The 19,735-nt window shown below is 33.4% G+C and overlaps 2 protein-coding genes across 2 annotated transcripts; both read right to left on the bottom strand.

Annotated features, from left to right (window-relative positions):
* Positions 1-280: 280 nt before the first annotated feature.
* LOC140062349 (arrestin domain-containing protein 3-like) lies at positions 281-12,558 on the bottom strand. The gene is made up of 7 exons (XM_072108521.1): positions 12,276-12,558; positions 4,187-4,321; positions 3,362-3,612; positions 2,882-3,064; positions 2,345-2,545; positions 1,981-2,095; positions 281-1,512 (listed from the first exon to the last, which is right to left on the bottom strand). Exons 1-7 carry the CDS (start codon positions 12,391-12,393, stop codon positions 1,343-1,345), a joined length of 1,173 nt encoding a protein of 390 aa, XP_071964622.1. The 5' UTR covers positions 12,394-12,558; the 3' UTR covers positions 281-1,342.
* Positions 12,559-14,150: 1,592 nt separating this feature from the next.
* LOC140062202 (sorbitol dehydrogenase-like) lies at positions 14,151-19,337 on the bottom strand. Its single transcript, XM_072108297.1, has 8 exons — positions 18,869-19,337; positions 18,447-18,480; positions 17,993-18,157; positions 17,580-17,739; positions 17,108-17,226; positions 16,458-16,699; positions 14,935-15,059; positions 14,151-14,563 (listed from the first exon to the last, which is right to left on the bottom strand). The coding sequence occupies exons 1-8, from the start codon at positions 18,926-18,928 to the stop codon at positions 14,407-14,409; spliced, it is 1,062 nt and encodes a 353-aa protein (XP_071964398.1). The 5' UTR covers positions 18,929-19,337; the 3' UTR covers positions 14,151-14,406.
* Positions 19,338-19,735: the final 398 nt, after the last annotated feature.

Below are 19,735 nucleotides of genomic sequence, written 5' to 3'. Positions count from 1 at the left end.
TTCACTTAAAGTTTAATAGTGTAGACAGAGCTTTAGCAATAGCAATCATACTTGACATTGTGTGTATTGGTTTTGTTTGTACATCATTAAACTCTGTCTACCCTATAAACTAGTTTGACAAAAAAAAAGTGTGATGTGCCTAAATATGGTAGTGATATTCCCAAATATGGATTGTTTGTCGGCACATTCCTTTCTGTGAAGCATTCTCTTGGAAATTCATTCCGTAATGTAAAGGCTAGAGACAGTACAAGATTTAGGCTTAGCCAATATATTTGGAAGCTGAATGATGATAAAATAAATCATATCATAAAAGACATTAAATGGAAAATACTAACTAAATGTAACCGATATTCTAATGTTAACAAACTATGTAACCACCTATGTTTACAAGAAAAATACTATAATAAATAGTATAATGTAAACCTGAAATCAATACACTTAATCAATGCTTTCGTGAATAAATAAAGTTTATGCGTAGACATAGAAGAGAAGGGACTTACTTTTAAGATCTAATTTACATAACAATAGAGATTGCGACATAATATTGCATAATAATAAACAGTTTGCCTTCTGCCTTCTATGTACCCTTTGATATCATGTAACATTTAGAGCCATTAAGCACCTGTGGTATTCACCGATCACACTTAAAAAGTGTGATATTTCCCTTTTAACAAATTCACCAATCTGAACAAAAAAGAATGTATTTTCCCTATATTTTTGTATTCACTTTTATAGGAGGTTTTGTTTAATTTTTAAGGATGTTTCTCTTCACTGTACGTGAATATGTTAGAGTTAAAGGTAAACTGAATGGCACTGACTGAGTGTGAACACAACAACATAATGGTTCTTACTTTGTACAAATTTGTAAGATGGTGTTACGTCAATAGCGAATTAGGCCTAAACTGCAACTACTTTTTAAAGTAGTAAACATTTGTACAATCAGGGAACAGTGAAATTCCCTGATATAATATACGGTAATTCACTTTATGTATATCACTGTTCGACCTACACCTTATAACATAAATAATTTCAAATTTCCTCATGTTTTAAGGTTATTTTAATATTTTTGTATGTATCAAATATTGAGAATTGAAGCGCTCTCATTTTTATGAAATAGCGCTATATAAATATCGCATTATTATATTATTTATTATTGAATAATTGGCGTTGATCGCTTTCGCAGTTGTTACAACTGTATGAGCCGTGTCCATTCTGCCCTGTATCTTGCAACAACACAGTTAAGTTCTAAGCCTGTAACACTCCGAGTGTACACAAGGCTGGAGGCCCGTCCACAATCTACTGGGCTCATATAAGTTATTATTGTCTTAACAGTGTAATGCATTCATTTATCTAAAAGCTGTATTTCCACACCATCTGACTGACATTTTACTTTTCCAAAGTAAATATATTTAGGAGTGAACTCAAGAGTTCCAAACGTGTATTCATTGTCCTCCTCGTCTCTGATCTCCTTGCTCTCTTGTCTAGCCGTCAGGAACATTGATGAATCATGTACTAAAATAACAAATTTAGATATTTTTGAAAAGCATCAAAATCAAATATTGTATTTTCTTTATGTGTTGACATTTAATGACTCGTTATAAAGCCACTAGACATGCGTTTTTTTTTATCAATAACACAATGAATATTCTATTATCATTTTCTCCGTCCCAGATTAATCTACTTCATACAAGTAAACTTGTCAAATGACACAATGGTTCTTTTACTTTAAAGATGTACGGTATTGTCCCCTAAAAACATGAAGATTAATAAAAAAAAGACTTTGAATAGACCATTACGCAGTTTTAATAAAGTTAATCACTTCCGTAGAAAAAAAAAATGTTTTCAAGGACTATTCTTTAAATTACAGTTTTTCAGGTAAATAATTTTGTTTTGGTTCCAACTTTTGGTCAAAGTCCGAGAGCTCGGGAGAAGTGGAGGAGTTATACCTCAACACAAGCAATGATAATACTAGACTTTTACCATGATATGAGGTGGACGGCCCTGCTTTCTGTGGCTCATCGATGGGTACATTGCCAATGTATAACTCAAGGACTAGATCGATGTCAAATGGCGTGTTATTCACATCTACGGTAAACTAAATAGATGAAACAAAGTATCATCAGTAACAGTAAAGTATCAGAAAGCTAATAATATTAATTATTTACAAAAACACTACATCTTGTAGATTTATTGTTCAAGATATCAAGGAGAATATTGATTGATTGATTTCTATTTTTATTGAAGAAGTTGAAGAAATTAGTTTCTTAGTTCAGGTGAGGGGGGTGGGAGAAGGGGCGTGTCTCCTCTTACTTCAGGCAGGGGTCTCCGTTGTTATATGTTATACCTTTAGAAAGTATCGAATATCGATAAATGTTGCACCCTCGAGCGAGCATGGTGGAAGCGGAGGTATTGGCAGTTTTGCACGATCCCACATTGATGAACTATGTGCCTCACAGCCGTTGTCTTTGATACTTGACACAACATGTGATGTTGTCCTCTTGTGTGGCGTTCCAACACCTTGTCTACGGGCTAGGTAATTCACTGACTGATATAGAAAAAAAAACCATTATCTCTACCGTATAAGGATAACTATATCAGTTAATAATAATCTTGTATTATAGATGTGAACTATTATGGCATAATAATATGATCGCATTCATATTCACAATGTTATTATTATTTTTTTTTAATATTTGTTTTTGTCAATGTAATATAGTTATTAGTTTTCTTGTCATGTCGACTGTTAGGTGGTCAATGCTTAAAGTAATTTTTACTTATTTTGACCTTCTTTCACACATTGTCTTCTTTCTATCCCTTTTTTCATTTCTAATGTATAAATATCTGTTTGTACGAAAATGGTGAAAATAACTCAAATTCTAACCTGAATAAGTTCTGCTTCAAGGCTTACAATACTCCTGTTGCTTTTGTTCTCTAATGCAGCCGATACGTAGATGAACTCTCCCGGCAGATAAGCTCGTTTGTCCGTAGCAGCACTGATCGATACTGGTCCAGTTGCACAACATAAACAACAAACTGTTTTCTCATCCTCAGCTCTTAATGGGGTCTATTGTACAAAAATAACTAAATTAGCTAACATCATTTCATTTAATGGTGACGTCATAAAGGACATGTATTGTCTAGTTATTCTATTTGCAAATTGCCTTTAATATTTGGTATTTAAAAAAGAACCAAGATTACAATCGGGTCTGGTTTACTTTAACCCATTATTCGATAAAATTATTGAAAGAGTAAACAAGTGGTACTGCTGTCATTCAGAAAAAAACAAGCATGTTGAATTTATTATTAAATGATATTATTATATCATTTTTATGTTTCATTGTTTATTGTTTGAAATACTTACTAACGCTTTTGGAACTCTGCCAAGAAAAAATGGTGGTCCAGCTACAGTGAACGCCCGTTTTGTCACGTGATCAAACTTCCAAGGGCGGCAAATAATGGCGCGAACTATGTACCTAACATTACCTAGATCGCCTTCAAAAGAGCACGCTAGCGGTTTAGTTGGTAACTTAAATTTAAAGGTGAACATGTGACTTCCCGCATTGAGATATGGCACTTCTTCTTTATTCTCAACTTGGCAATTTTTTCCGATTTCTGTGTAAGATAAAGAAGGATAACTTAACAATAGAAACACAGTTAGCCAATAACTTTCCATCATTACTCTAAAGCTTGGTTCCCACTCAGAGACACAACGCAAGGACGTAAACGCAACGCAAGCGAGTTGACCACCAATCACACTTGACTATTTGAATAATCTATCGTTTGTGATTGGTCAAATCACGTTGCGTATATAAACACATTTTCTGTAAAGTGTTTAATGCCAGTTTGGGACCTATGTAATGCGTAGTGTAATGTAAAGTACTGAATCCATTTGTGGAGTGGAGTGAGTGGAGAGAGCCCGGGAGAAAGTCCATAGTTTTCTTCACTCGGGCTTGGTAAATTATCTATGTCATTGAACATTAACTAAGCTAGCAATTCCAAACCAATAAGCAATTGGATGCAAAAAAAAATTAAAGAGGAATACAAAATAATTATACAGTAAAAGAAAATACTCTTTTTAGTTTCAACATACCTTAATTTCATTGTTATAGGCCAAGATCCCTACTATGTATTAAAAAACCAACTTAATAAAGATCTGTATCCATCATGTTTATTAAAAAGAACTTACCGTTTCCAAATATGGTGAGTATTTCATTGAAGTACTCTTCGCCTGATGCGTAGTAGATGAGTTCTTTTGACTTTCCTCTTGGTTCTATCTCTTTCCAGGACACGGATGACCTACCGATAAATGTCATTCGGATAGCTTGAATATAAAGAGATGATCATTATTTATGTGTGTGTATTACATCAGGAAGATGTTTATTCCTATACTCGGATATATGTACTCGGATACATTTTAAAGAATGTGCCGGTACATTAAAACAATTAAACTAACAAAAAACATACGACCATCAAACCACCAGCTTTGTATACAATCATCGTATTGTTGTATTATTATTATTAATTTTTAAACTTTGTTGTAAATTCTTCACCAATTTTTCATATAAAAATAATATAAACAATAAAAGAGATTTATGTTATTTATCGCATCACATTCAATGACAACTTTATTAGATGTATTATGTAAAATAACTTTGAAATGTTTTCATAACTAAATCATTCATAAAATAATGTTTTGCACTAACTAATTGCGATCATAGTGAGGAACTAACATAACATCAAGAGTATACGTAGTATTTCCCGTAATTGCCAGTTTTAAAGCTACTCGCAGTTGGACCTACTTTACTTTAAAGGACAACTTTACCGAGAAGCATATTTTGACAACGTATTAGGTATGTAGATAATATTATTTCAATATTTAAATACAATCGCGAGATTTACGATTTCGCCGCGCGCGCTCGCCGCGTAGAGCCGTCGCCGTAAATTGCTGTGACGTCATGTGTGCATAGAAAAATCTACCTCATGAGTTTTACAAGAGATAGGTACCATTTCATTTAAATTACTAATTTTACCTTTATGTAGGCTTAAATTTGCGATTAATTATACTATTATTTTGACCAGGCTATACCGAAGATCTCTTATCTCGAATCGTAGAATATCTCCGATAATATTTATGTATTTTATTTTAAAATGACTAAATCCCGGACACGAGTAGAATTGCATCGTTAGAAATGCAGTATAATGCAATTCATAGAGCGAAACAGCAATGAATTCTAATAGCGTTATGCCATTTACCCCGTTAAACCAATTTATGCAATTTTGTATTCTTCGTAAACGCCGTGCTGATCTTTCTACAGAAATTAGCAATTCAGTTTGAATATTATTACTGTATATAGTATGTGAACATAGCCAGCATAATGTAGGTTTTCAGACGCTTGAATGCACGTACAACATTTCCGTCGTTTCAACTGTTTTTATGCAATTTACAAGCTACGTGACAAGTAGCTAGCAATGTTAAGCGAAATGAATTGCAGTAGTATGTCATGATTGCATTGATTCTGTAACATTAAATTGGGGATTTAGGAGTGTAGGCCTACGTCGGTGTAAAAACGAAATATGTATAAATTAATTAATAATATTATAGTAACATATTACACTGTATTAAACTTATTAATAACATTAAATTGCACATATATGAGTTGATCGAAAATGTGATGATATATTAGAGGATAGACATACAATTCGGAGGATGCTGCACATCACATCTGACCCTACCTGTAATGTGTTTGGATGAAGATGAATATCTATAAGTAATGTGTTGACCTGTCATTCTAAATATGTACCGAATAGCCCGTCAATTATGTTATAGTATAAGCCTGGTTAAATTGTGTATTATGTCTTGCTTCGCCATGGAGCGCCGCATGTGTCAACTATTCTCCGTGGAGTCGATTGCTGATATGCAAAGTATCTACATACCGGGCGCACGCGCACTTGCACCTGTCTTTCTTCAATCAAACACGATTGAATGATCAAAGTGTAATCTGTTTATTTGTGTTATCGTTAAGCTACCTTTAGCTGAAGTTGAGCCCCTCATACACTGGATAAATTAGCCATCTTTGTATTGATGAGCAAAATGTTTATAGAAAGTATACACTGGTGTATTCCAGTATTACGGTATTCTTCTGATTTGATTTGACCTATTTGCATCTCATTAAAAACATTTATGAAACAAGATATATAAATTTATACAATTTAAAAGACAAAAAAAAAAAGTTCCGATGTGGGACTTATTTCCAACGGGGTCTGTTGAACCCACAAATGTGAAAACGCCCACAAATGTGAAAACAACCACAAATGTGAAAACGCATCACCCACAAATGTAATAAAACAGCACCCACAAATGTGAAAACGACCATCGCCCACAAATGTAAAAAAAAAATCAAATCAAATTTTGTGCTAGACTCAAACAAGTTTGATCAAGGTAATACATTATATCATGTGTATTGAGTTGTTTCAATAATTGTGTGTTCACGATACGTCTGTTAGGGTCGTCATTAACGCGTTGGAATATTACCATGTTGGTAACTTGGAACTATACGTACATAATAGTAAGTCAACCAGTTAACAACTACACAACTACAAGCAACAATGATATAACATGGCCTTGATCTGAAAGGAAGTATCGTGCATGCGCGCAGCAAATATCGTCTTGAACTATACGTACATTAAACCACCAACGAGTTAACATGCAAATATCGCGCGCACGAGCAGTAAATTGTAATAATCCAACGCGTTAACGACGACCCTAACAGACGTATCGTGAACACACAATTATTGAAACAACTCAATACAATGTATATACATTAACATTAACTCGATCAAAATTGTTTGGGTCTAGCACTAAATTTGATTTGGATTCTTTTTTACATTTGTGGGCGACAAGATCTCTCTTTTTTCACATTTGTGGGCGCTGTTTTCACATTTGTGGGTGATGCGTTTTTACAATTGTGGTTGTTTTCACATTTGTGGGTGATGCGTTTTCACATTTGTGGTTGTTTTCACATTTGTGGGTGATACGTTTTCACATTTGTGGTTGTTTTCACATTTGTGGGCGTTTTCACATTTGTGGGTTCAACAGAGTCCTCAAGATGTCGAAGAACAAATTTTGAAAAGACAACAAGTTAACAATACATGAAAGTTGACATGGTAATTCCAATGTTAAAGAGTAACGTGTAGGATAACATCCGTAAACCCTTTAAACGAAACCCATGGGTTTCTTTTCTTTTAGTAGGCCTACTCTTGGGTGGGCTTATTTCAAGATTACTTTTGCAAACTAAAGAGGGGGCTTCTTTTCAAAATGGATGCTGTAAATTGTGTGAAATGCTATACTACAATAATAGGATTTTTATCTGCCAATTTTACATTTGCGATCAAAATATCTTTTTAAACCGTAAAATAAATGACGATATAAACTCGATCGTACATTATAGGGGCGGATCGAGGATTGTTAAATAGGGGGCCCAGATAGCCTACTGGTACTTGTGCCGCAGAAAAAAAACCCGTACTGCTCCCGTAACTGCTCTACCTTTTGTTGGTCAGACTATGCACGACATTGGTTGCCAGCAGTTACTATCTTTGTGGCACTTGCTAATTTTCACACTATCCTGATGGAGTATGCTGATGCATGAGTACCATACTGTGTATCTCCGTCCATGTGTTTTGTCAGATGTAGCAACTCAAATCGTCTCGTTACACTTATCCCCACATCATACTTGACCCTTTAATGATTCCCAGAGTGAACGAAATAAGTATGTTATAGGAGCCAACATGTAGGCCTATTTTTAAGACTTAATTAACATGAATCTTGAATCTATACGATCGGTCAATATTTATCGATGAGCAAGGATAGGAGGCGAGGATTGCACAGAACAGATAGGATTGGCAGAAGCAGGAGGAGGGCTACATCCGACAGGGGATGATACAGCTAAACTGAAATTAAATGAGCAAACGTGTATGTTCTGAGAATTTTGGTACCAGAGGAAGAAGAATATATGGATATTTATCAATTTTGGCCACCATCTTTTCCACTTTTTTTTTGTTACACTGTAACACATTCGTTGGATAAAAACGTCTATATTTAGGCCTAAATTCAATCTAGCAAGTAGGCCTACAATATGCTGGCTACCTACTTGTTTTATCCGATACCTAACCTAGACCTTACCTACATTTCAAAATAACTAATACCGAGATTCAAATTAATTCTTAATGTGTTTTTGTTTCTGTATTTTTATTTTATTTAATCTGAAATTATTCGTTGGATCTCTTAGTATTTACAACATTTATGATAATAATGTAGGCCTACGTTTCCTGTTTGTACACAACCAGACAAATCCGGTGGAGTATAGATTAGTTACGGTACAGTAGTAAGTAGCAGGGAGTTGTATTTTACAACTCCCTGGTAGTAGTATCTGGTAAAATATTAGGATTAAATAAAAACAACGATACACTTAGCATGATACGTCACGTAATTATTGTAATTAATTAACATAATCAAAATGAAGTTGAACTCCAAGTGTGAAAAGACCTAGCTTTTATGAAGTCCCACAGGGCTATGACGAACTGGACTTGAGTTTACGCTCTATGGAATTAAGCCAAATTGCTTTACAGATAATATTTCATTTAATTAATGTAACTCTAAATACAGTAAGACGAATTTCCATCTACCAAGAACTAGGTTTTAACCTGGAGGAATTAGTTAGACTACATTTACATTCTGAAAGTCTTTCTGTGTTGAATTATATCAAAAGTGATAGAAGTAATTAATTTATGAGTTGTGTCGTTAAAAATCAAATTAATGTGAGTTAAATTCATAACCTCAATTCTAGGCTAATTCGTTCGAGTATCTGGCACCTGGTTTCAAATTATCTTTTTAAACTGTAATTAGGCCTATGGCATTATCTTTATAAACTATAAGTGGCCTTAAACGCGTTCAAAATCCACATTATTCTGATTTGAAACCTGCATAATTTCCATGAATGTTTAGTGGCATGAAAGGAGACACAGCGCATGCGTGTTGCTAGTTCTATATACAGTATATTCAAACTTTTAATTATCAATGTTACAAAACTTCGACCTCAAGATTATTTGATTTTTAAAATAGCTGAAGCTATGTACAGTTTATAGGAGACAGAAACAAAGGAATTGTTGTCGGATTTTAAACTCCATGGGCCTAATTCAATTTAATTCGATTTTTATTTCATAAAAACTAATACGGCCTTTTTCACTTTTATAATAATAAATGTTTGTGCTTTTACATAGTTCCAAGATCATTAGATACTTTTCTCTCAACAACATTCATTAAAACTAATTTGAGTCACTGCCTTATTTATTTTATCGAAACTGACTGCTGTTAATCGCCATTTGTTTATTTACATGAAATAAGGCAGCATACTGACACGCGCCATACAACCATTAGACACGTGACACGGTGCGATCGAGACGTCAATGTCAAATAGTTCTTATGAAATAATTAGTATTATATAATTAAATGAATATCTCTAATACTAGGCCTAAATACATATAATTGATTATAAATGAATCTGAATTATTGTATGAACATCATAAATATATTACGAACTATCAGTCACTTAGTGGCTCATTGTGCTTTACTGGAGGGTCGACCCATGGAGGTATAAAATAGAAACCTCCATGGTCGACCTATGCATATATAATATCATATTTTGAGGAAACGTTTATAGTCTAATATTCAAAGTGAGTTGCTAATTTAATACGTCAAAGACGACCAAAGTTGACGCTGTTACGTAACATTTCTCGTTTGTAATGCGTGACAAAAAACACAGCACTCTCTTATACTGTATTATTTATACAAAATATTGTGACAGTAGGCCACGGTATCGTACGCCAAATCTGATTTATTTATTCATAATTCGAAAAGAGGGCCTACTGGAATAAAAAAAAAATTCATACAATTTGTTTCACAGCCACAAAACAAAGTTACAAACAGGTTTATCAATGTAGGCCTAGATGTAATTCAATATGTTACATTGCTTTGGAGGTGGTATCGAAATGTTTGTGCAGAACATGATACACGCAATATACCCCTATGGTGTTACGTATCATGATACTGCATAATGACCAGGTTACGGTTGGATTTGACATGGCTATGGTCTGACGTGGCTACAGAAAATTACAAAATGATGAACAACATATTCAATAGCTCACAACTATGAAAGTCACGGCGAATTTCACTACTCTCATTTTCTAGATTATTGTTAAATACGGAAATAGAACGTGGCCTATAGCCTTGGATTTAAATATCTACCGCTGTTTGATAAATAAAATCGTATTCACGATATTCATTATAATATAAGCAAACTTATTTGCTGTCTCAAAAATTTTGAATTAGCTTTTTAATTTTTTTTGTAGACGAAATAAATTCACTTCATTAGCAAAAAAGTGTCTACCAGAAATGGCAATGTATTTTTTGTTTTTCTACCCGGATGTACAAACATAAAGTCAAACACTAAAATGAATAGTTTGTTTAAGAAAAAATGGCAATTACAATTGTAATATGTATGGGAGGCCGAAGTAAACAAACATAGAAAGAAATAGAAAACAAACTGGAATGCGTAGCTGGCCTATGCGTAATAATTTCAATTCCTCGCTATACGACGCGCGTGTACAAATCATGGATAATAGACCACCTATGGCACTCATGACCGTTGTAACTATACATATTTGTACATATGGATTACACATATAAGAGTGTTAATATCATAACATACGGTAAAAGCGCTTTACAATTCTAATTATATTATAGTGTAGGTGAATATCATCAGTATTTTTATATATGCGCATTGAAGCACACAAATTGCGTTATACCTTGCATGCTACCGCTATTACTTCAAATCAAAACATCATTATTCATAATATACAGCCTGATTGCATATTATTAATATTTTTAGCAGTAATATAGCATCCGATACTCTATATTCACGATCATGAATAGTGTATGCGTTTATAAAATATTGTATATATTGTCCACTGATTCTCTTGTATCAAGAAAACTAATGAAACACCATTTGGGCGCAAAATGTTAAATAACGGTGCATTATTCTAAATATAGTGTCATCCATTCGTAATGCCACCCGTGTGCTAGTATACCGTACTAACGGTATATAATTATGATCATAGAGTGATAAATAATATAGGTTAATCAACATATTATAAAATTATGTAACAAACGCTTTAACCACGAACCTATACCACAGTATCGACAATAATGATGACGTTTTTGATGACGGCTATTAAAAAAAAAAATCCCTGTACAATAATTCTGTTTAATAACGAAGAAAATTTAAATAAAAATTACACATTGAAATGAAAATTGAAGAATATTACATAGCATTTGAACAATGTTTTACCACGTTGATGTATATACTTCGGAAATAGATACCGAGTATCGGCTGAATATCAAGAATGCTAATGTGTATTCCAATTCATTGACCGGTAAAGCTAGCCACATTGTGGTTTGTTGAATTCGATTTAAATACATTTCAATGAATTACTGGCAATTAAATGACAAACGGTGATTTATGACGTCTAATGATAAAGGTAAATTACGGTAATGGTTCGATACAAAACGTATTCAATCGACAATTAATTTGTTAACGCCAGGAATTACGTTGTCGAAGGATGTTGTAAAAGTGTGCAATTTTACAGGTATTTCTTCCGATGCTATCAGTATTGTTCATATTTAGTGATGGTGTTCGATAGTCAATGTTTGTATTTTACAGGTATTTCTTCCGATGCTATCAGTATTGTTCATATTTAGTGATGGTGTTCGATAGTCAATGTTTGTATGTTATGCTTGTTGTGAATGTTTATATCATAGTTCCACACTAAATATGGCTCAGTATAAACATCCGAATTACTATCAATTAATTTGGCACAGATGATGTAACCTATCTTTTTATGGTCATTAATATTAAATGAATCATTATGATATTGCATGAATCCAATTACTGTACCTCTCAATCAATGAGATATATTTATGAAAGTGTGTAAAATAAACGCGTGCGTACGCGTCAAATTTATGAGCCATATCATTTCGTGATTCACATAATTCGTGGTGTCAGGACTAACCTAACAATTTAATACTTTAAGAATAAAATAAGGTCAGTAGGCCTATAAGTCTATTTATCGAAGAAGAATGGAATTGAGTACCATATATCCTAATTACATGTTTCCTATGTGCCAGAATATCTATATTTTATTTTGTCACAATCATTACTTACCCATAAGAGATTTAGGTTCCGAAAGATCGAGTAACACGTGACCAGCAACTGTATCCCCAGCATAGTACACTTCTTTTTCATCATCAAAACATATGCAAAAGTTTTTAATCTTCCCCATGTTAAAATCGTCCGTTATCAATTTGTTTATATCCAATATTCAGCTTGAAGAGTCTTGTGTAAAAATACAGAATCGATGCGGCTAAATTTGCGTTATGAGTTAGATGCGTCGGACTCCCCTTGGGTTATGCGAGCATCTATGATAATCGTTGGCATTGGTTGTTGAGCTCTGCTAAACAGCCGCAATGGTATGACGGGTAATTATCGGCAGTCAGTATTATATTACGTAGATATAGCAGCCACCTATTCAACTGTACGTTCTTCTTGCGATTACAGTTGTAGCTATCCAATAATATTATTCACATACAGCTAACACCATTATTTATAATTTTAATGTGCTTTTTAATTTTAGCATGCCTGGTGACGATGAGCAGGTAGATGTTTTTTCGGCATTTTATGCATTATACTCTGGTATTAAATTATGGTATCAATCAATCATAATATATTAAGAAATTCATGACTGTTGAAAATATGTTTAAATGCCTGGATTATAGATTGTTTGAATATCGTTAAAACAATCTAAATGCCATTTTATATGCGATTTATTTGCGACAAAGTATGAGACAAAAGACACGATACGATATGTGACGGTAATTCTTAATGTAACTCTACTTTACGGAAATAGTCATCGACAAGAAAAGCGTGTGTAGGATCGACGCAAACACAGCCAGTTGCTACATCAACATGCACACGGCGGCTTACTTGTGTTGAATTTTTATAACGTACATTTTAATGATAGAACTCGAATGAATCTCATTCAAAAGTTTAACATTAAAATTCGATATAGGAAATAATGGAGTTTGGCTTGATAATCAATCTAATTAAAGATCTTAGTAACAATGTTTACATAAAAAAGTGGAAGGTGAAAATTATGGTGTGGTATTGGACTTCTTAAAAGAATCCCCCTTTGTTTTAAGATATTGCCGCCTAAACTGTAGGACGCAACCACACCTTCTTTGCAGCTTTCATCTCACTTTTTCCCATTATTGAAACCATAACAACTAATCTAAAAAAATGTAACGAACAAAATAGAGTTTGAACCTGGTAGGTCTTACGAAACATATTGGAAAGTGGAGAGGTGTTAATTGTTTAGATATGTTTCTCGTACTGTACGTGTTGTAACCTTTCACACCAAACAGGCGTATATGGTGGTTATTATAATCATCTGTATTTCAGCTAACAAAAGGTGAATACAGATTTTCATGTAGGTTTACTTTCTGAATTTCTTAGCGAGAGACAGGTGAGAATGTTCTAAAAGCAGCGGTCGGTCTTAGGACAACCGGCGTTTGACATTTGAAGCCTAAGAATATGTCAACTGGACAATAAACCAATGCGACTGGTAGCCTACATTGGTAATTATCATATCATGTTATTAAGTGATGAGTTAAGCATGTTTCCCACTGCACTAGAGACGCAACGCAATGACGTACGCGTAACGCAAGGACGTACGCGCAACGCAACTGAGTTGACCAATGACACTGTTCGAATAATCCATCGCTTGTGATTGGTCAAACCACTTACGTTGCGTTACGTCCTTGCGTTGCGTCACTAGTGGGAACCAGAGTGTGCATTTTTACTCTTTCCTGCTGGAAACCAAGCTCTACTGACGTCTACACTACCTGAATTGAGAAATATTGTACTTCTTTTGCTATTGTTTTTTTTTTACTTAATGAAAAAACCATGACAACTCCAGTAGTCTAATGATGTATGATGATAATATATAATATCTTGTCTTTATTCATATATACTCGTTTACAGTTTACACATTATTATTACACTATTATTAAAATGTTTGAGTTTAAAATAGATCACTTCTACTGTCCACTATGTGACGAGCTTGAGCTGATCAACTACGTTTGCTTTGAGTGTAGTTCGTGTAATGTGTGTAAGACATGACAACGACTATAGTCAGGTTGCTCATGTATGAAAATAGGGGTTCCGACCGTACGATTTTATTGCTCAAAATGAGATTTCAATTATACATTTACACTCTAAAAAACCCTGACTGCTAGGCCTACTTCTCTTGTCCACAATGAATCATGACTTTAATGCCATTGCCCATTCGAGCTGCTTCGAATGCTTCCACTGTCTGCTTAATATCAAAGTTATGAGTAATCAACGACTTAACATTCACCTGTCCAGACGCAACCATTGACAAAGCGGTAGGATAACTAAAGGTAAACATATTATTATTAATATTAACACCAAGGCTATTATAAATTCACGTATTATACGTTCATTTACACCTAGGTTTACCACAAAATTAATTGGTTGTGATGTTAAGCATATTTCATTTAATTTTCATAGGCTAAAAAATATTTAGAATACACAACCAACTCAAAATCTAAAAAAGCCATCGATAAAAAAGAGCCCGATAAAATACCTTTCAATTAAAAAAAATCAATAAAGGAAGAAATGTAAAGACACAGGATCAATCTATTTTGATAGTCCTAGCCTAGCCTAGCCTAGCCTAGTGTAGACAGAGTTATAAGGTTGGTCATCAGAATCCTTTTATTAGGAATACAATAACTAATTTACTTACTCGTTACAATATCTGAACACACCTCGAATATCAACCTCTCTTACCGCAGCATCTACCAGTGGGACTGTGGTCATTTCATTCGGGCCTAGGCCAACTAAGACAACAACGCCTCCTGATCTGGTCACCTATGTTTTAAAGAAAGTAATGATACTAAAAGTAATATTATTATTATTTTTATTATTATTATCATTATTATCATTGTAAATAATTCAGGTGTATTTATTGTCCAAAGAAGACGAAAAATGCCACAAATATCCAGAAGGCTGAAACAGTTTGCAATATAACAGTTATATGCATGTATGTAAAAATGTAATTCAATTAAGGACGCCAAAATATGTATATATCATTAATATTGCTATTATTACTGTTATCGTTATCATTATCATTATCAATTATCATCATTATCATTATTATATTTTTTAAAGCAAATAATCAGCACCTGAGTAGGCATATTATAAACGTAAACAACATACACGTCAATAATATTTGCAATAATAACAAATGATTATATTCATGTTGGCATTTTATGTACGAGAGCACTTGTTATTCCCGGAACAATAACACATTTTGTTACATATTTTATCATACTCGTAAGACACTGAAATAATAAAATTAAAAATCTGAACAGACTAGACCTAGTTTTAAAAACTGTATTGAAAGGTCGTCAGCTGCATTCTAATTTGAAAATTGATTCAACAAAATCCAAATAAAATGCACAGAGAATTAGTGATTTGCATATCTATAATAAAGATAATGATAATAAACCTATTAATTTATTTTACTGCTATTTTAAATCTAATTTGAATATTTCGTCAGTAGTGACATCAAGAAGACGTGCGCGTTTTAGCGCTCATTTTTAAAACGCGCACGGCTTTTACATTAACTTTACGATTTACTCATTGTTTTTTTAATTACATGTGCCAAGAAATGTTGATTGTTTTCAATTAATAATTTCATGATATTAATTTAACATCATTGAAATAGAATAATCAGTAGTTAATACCAGGAAATAGTTTATTTATTCATTTAAAAATTAAATATTTTAAGTACCTTTTAATAATGTACACAATTGTCACAATTCAGTTTTTCTGTGAAGATGATTTTAATAAATATACCATTATGAAATTAAATGAAAAACAAATGTATTCAACAAATATTTGGTCGCAGCACGAGGCTGAATTAAAACAATTAACAATAATATAAAAATACAGATAATAAATATCAAAAACATTCAAATATCATCATTAAATCATTTTGAATAGTTTGACAGAGGAAATAACTGAGATACTGAATTCTGTATGCAATTTACAAACGAATGGAATTTAATCTCATGTTCCATGAAATTTGTTATTAATGGCGATAGAAATAAAGCAATACATTTTGTAAATTTAATTTTAGAAATACCATAACTATCATAAAATGACAGGTACACGAGAAAATGAATTTAAAGAATTACAACATTAAAAATACACAAGTGTAATATTGGATATAATATTATTATATATATTTAATATAACACTTACACGGAGAGCAAGTTGGATGCTTGGTTCCGCTCCGCTGCACTCGATCGTAGCGTCAGGCATTGCACCAAGGGCGTCCTCTACCTTTTTGGCCACTATCTTAGGATCTTTGCTATCAACTTGCACGGTGTATGTTGCACCGATTTCTTTTGCTTTAGCTAACCGTTTCTTGTCCAGGTCTGTAATCACAACTTCTGCAGCTCCCATTGCCTTTGCCGACAGCATTGACACTAGTCCGATTGGTCCTAGAAATGGTAACTGATTTTATTATTGAATTTTAAAATTCACATTATAGGCCTACATTCATATATAACTTAAATAAAGTAAAACTTCTATCATAATTATTAATTATGGAAAATGATTGTGTATAAATGTGATAATAAAGTATTAGCATGTTGGAGAAATTAGTTTAGTTCATCTGCTATTATTATGCACACATCAACAGGCACACAAAAATAGATAATTGTTCTCTTTCTTTCCCTGTTAGAGTGTCCCCATAACTCCCCTGGATTTTGTCATTTTTATTTTGCGAATGTTCAATTTAAGTTGTTTTGTTTTTTTTACTAAAATTGTAGTATCAATCGATTTAAGCACATCAGAATTGGTATATTAGGTACCTGCACCACAGACGAGAACATTGGTATATTACGTACCTGCACCACAGACGAGAACCTTGTGACCAAGAGTAATGTTAGCACGTTTGCATGCATGAACACCGACGGAAAGTGGTTCCAAAAGAGCAGCTTCGTCCAGACTTACGTGGTCTGGTATTCTAAAATTAAGCAAACACAGTATTGAGTTCAAATGTTCTATTATGCTGTTAGCATTAGTACATCCAGAAATGTCCGAAATGTCAACTTGTGTTACCTCTGGTTGGCATTTTAGTAAAAAAAAACCAGTTAAATTGCACATTCACAAAATAAAAATGTTCCTAGATGAGGGGAGATAATACAATAATTTTCCGATGAGGGGAGATAATACAATAATTTTCTACTGGAGAAATCTAGGTATCGAGAATCGGATGTATTGATAGACCTATGATAGATTATGGAATACAAATTAAATTTAGGATTAAGTTAATACATTCCACCTAATTTATCCTGTCTATGAATTGATAGTAATTACTTGAAGCAAAAATCTGCAGCGTGTGTGTAATAGCGTCTGAGTGATCCATCGACTGGTGGTGTTGCGCAGAAGATGACGTCTGGACAGAGATGATAACGACCGTCTTTACAAAAGGAGCATACACGGCAGGGCACGCCAGGCTCAATGGCCACACGATCACCTAAAAGATATTTGTTTAGAAGTTTAAATCGCTACAATGACCAATGATTGGCTGGTTGCGGTAATGTGTAGCATACAATGGTATGATTGTTCAGTGGGTGAAAACAATCTAACAACAGGATGCTGAGCAACTTCGGAGATCAAAATGTTTACCTGTGGCTACGACACGATCAGGTCCACGTCCTTTAACACACCCTCGCCAAATTCTAAAACAACATCGCTTATTTGATGGCCTAAGATAATTGATGACTTACCTACTTTGAGATTGGTTACACCTTCACCAAGTTCGGAAACAATACCACTTGATTCATGACCCAGGATCATTGGTGCTTCAACGATAAAGGGTCCACATCGTCCATGTCTCAAGTAGTGTACGTCAGATCCACAGATACCAACACGTTGCATTCGAATCTGAACCTCTGGTTAAGGAAGAAAGGCACGCGTTAAAATGAATAACATAACAAGATGTAACCAAACTGGCATTAAAATTGAATTGGTATTTATGGTTCTATTGCAAAGAATATTACAGTAAACAAAAAATGCAACTTAACATTATCTCTAAACAACAACTATTTCTTACAAAAACTCCCCCCCCCCCACCCCCGACTTTTTAAGCTAAAAGTCATTCATTTTACATACAAAGGCATCAATATACTATCCTAATATCATTTTGAAATAACGAGTTTTGATGATGAAAAGTCAAATTACCATTTTTTCCAGGTTTAGGTACGGGCGTGTTCTCCTAAAAGAAATATTGCATAGTAATATTAGTTATAAGGAACTAACAAAGAAACTCTGTGGTTGTTTTTAATCCTATTCAAAGTATGATTTTAGGCAATCAAGTAACAAATAACAACTACGGACTACAGGTCAAAGATTATATTATGCACTTATGTCGATGCTACCAGGTGCGAATACAGTTTATCAACTACTGTAGCCTATATTTACATATACAATCTGTTCATTTACAGAAGATACAAATCGAGGCTTAGATTGAATACGAGTCAAAACACAATAATGTGTAACCTGTATGTAATAGCCTGGCGCGTTTGTACACTAGTTACCAGATCCAGATTCGTATTTATTTAGAATCTTTAACATTCAGTCTCATAAATAATAATAATACTTACCAAAACAAGCTCATCTTTTCTCTTGAGTACCGCCGATAGATTACCGTCCTGTCCTGCCATGGCCGGTGTAATGTGTATTAACAGGGGGTGGGTGTGTCAGGTGGGCGTGTCAAATGGACTGTTCAACTCATACGATAACGAAGTAATAAACACATCGTAATATAGACAATCCAGACAGCGTATTGGGATTATTTACAATCATAACAGATTTATATCAAACAGTGTGAATTGAAACACATGTCTAATAGTTTAATGAAATAATGAATTAATGAACGAATCATTGGCAAAAATGAAAGGCATGATATATCAGGGAGATCCTTAGAACCCACAATACAAAAGCAATGAACTTATACAACAAATCATTAAATGCATTGTATTATTCAGAAATACATGTTAGTGTAATAATATTAGCATTTCTTAATATATTAAACAAATAAATAAACATCCCAAACACCAAATATTAACTTAATTTCATTTAAGGGCCGAACAAATGACACTACAACACGTACAGACAATATATACAAAAAGTTGTCCAGACTTTATGTTAAATAATTTTAATAGGATAAATCATAACCATGGTACTAGAGGTAAAGATTGTAATTTTATTGTTCCAATGAATAACTATACTGTTAGTAAGACCTTTTTTTTTTAATGCAATCACACTGTGGAACAAATTACCAATAGAAATAAAAAATATTTTTACACACAATAGTTTTAAAAGGACTCTTAAGAAATTTTTATTAACAAATATGCAAATTATATAGACCTAAAATTATGATTGACTTTTCTTGTAAATAATAGTAGATATTTTTGTAATAATAATGATTATCAGAATTCAGCATAAATCTAACATGTAATTAAATTAAT

This window comes from Antedon mediterranea, chromosome 11, assembly GCF_964355755.1.
Source record: "Antedon mediterranea chromosome 11, ecAntMedi1.1, whole genome shotgun sequence".
NCBI lineage: Eukaryota > Metazoa > Echinodermata > Crinoidea > Comatulida > Antedonidae > Antedon > Antedon mediterranea.
Note: the sequence above shows the minus strand (reverse complement) of the source record. Positions and strands in the feature narration are given on the sequence as shown.

Bases quoted from the DNA above. Each gene is read 5' to 3' on its own strand.
- LOC140062202 (XM_072108297.1), bottom strand. From the start codon at position 18,928: ATGGCAGGACAGGACGGTAATCTATCGGCGGTACTCAAGAGAAAAGAT. The intron at 18,481-18,868 runs GTAAGTATTATT...TATTTCTTTTAG, and splicing joins GAAAAGATGAGCTTGTTTTG to GAGAACACGCCCGTACCTAA. The intron at 17,740-17,992 runs GTAAGTCATCAA...AATATCTTTTAG, and splicing joins TGTAACCAATCTCAAAGTAG to GTGATCGTGTGGCCATTGAG.
- LOC140062349 (XM_072108521.1), bottom strand. From the start codon at position 12,393: ATGGGGAAGATTAAAAACTTTTGCATATGTTTTGATGATGAAAAAGAA. The intron at 4,322-12,275 runs GTAAGTAATGAT...TTTATATTCAAG, and splicing joins GGAACCTAAATCTCTTATGG to CTATCCGAATGACATTTATC. The intron at 3,613-4,186 runs GTAAGTTCTTTT...TATCTTACACAG, and splicing joins ACTCACCATATTTGGAAACG to AAATCGGAAAAAATTGCCAA.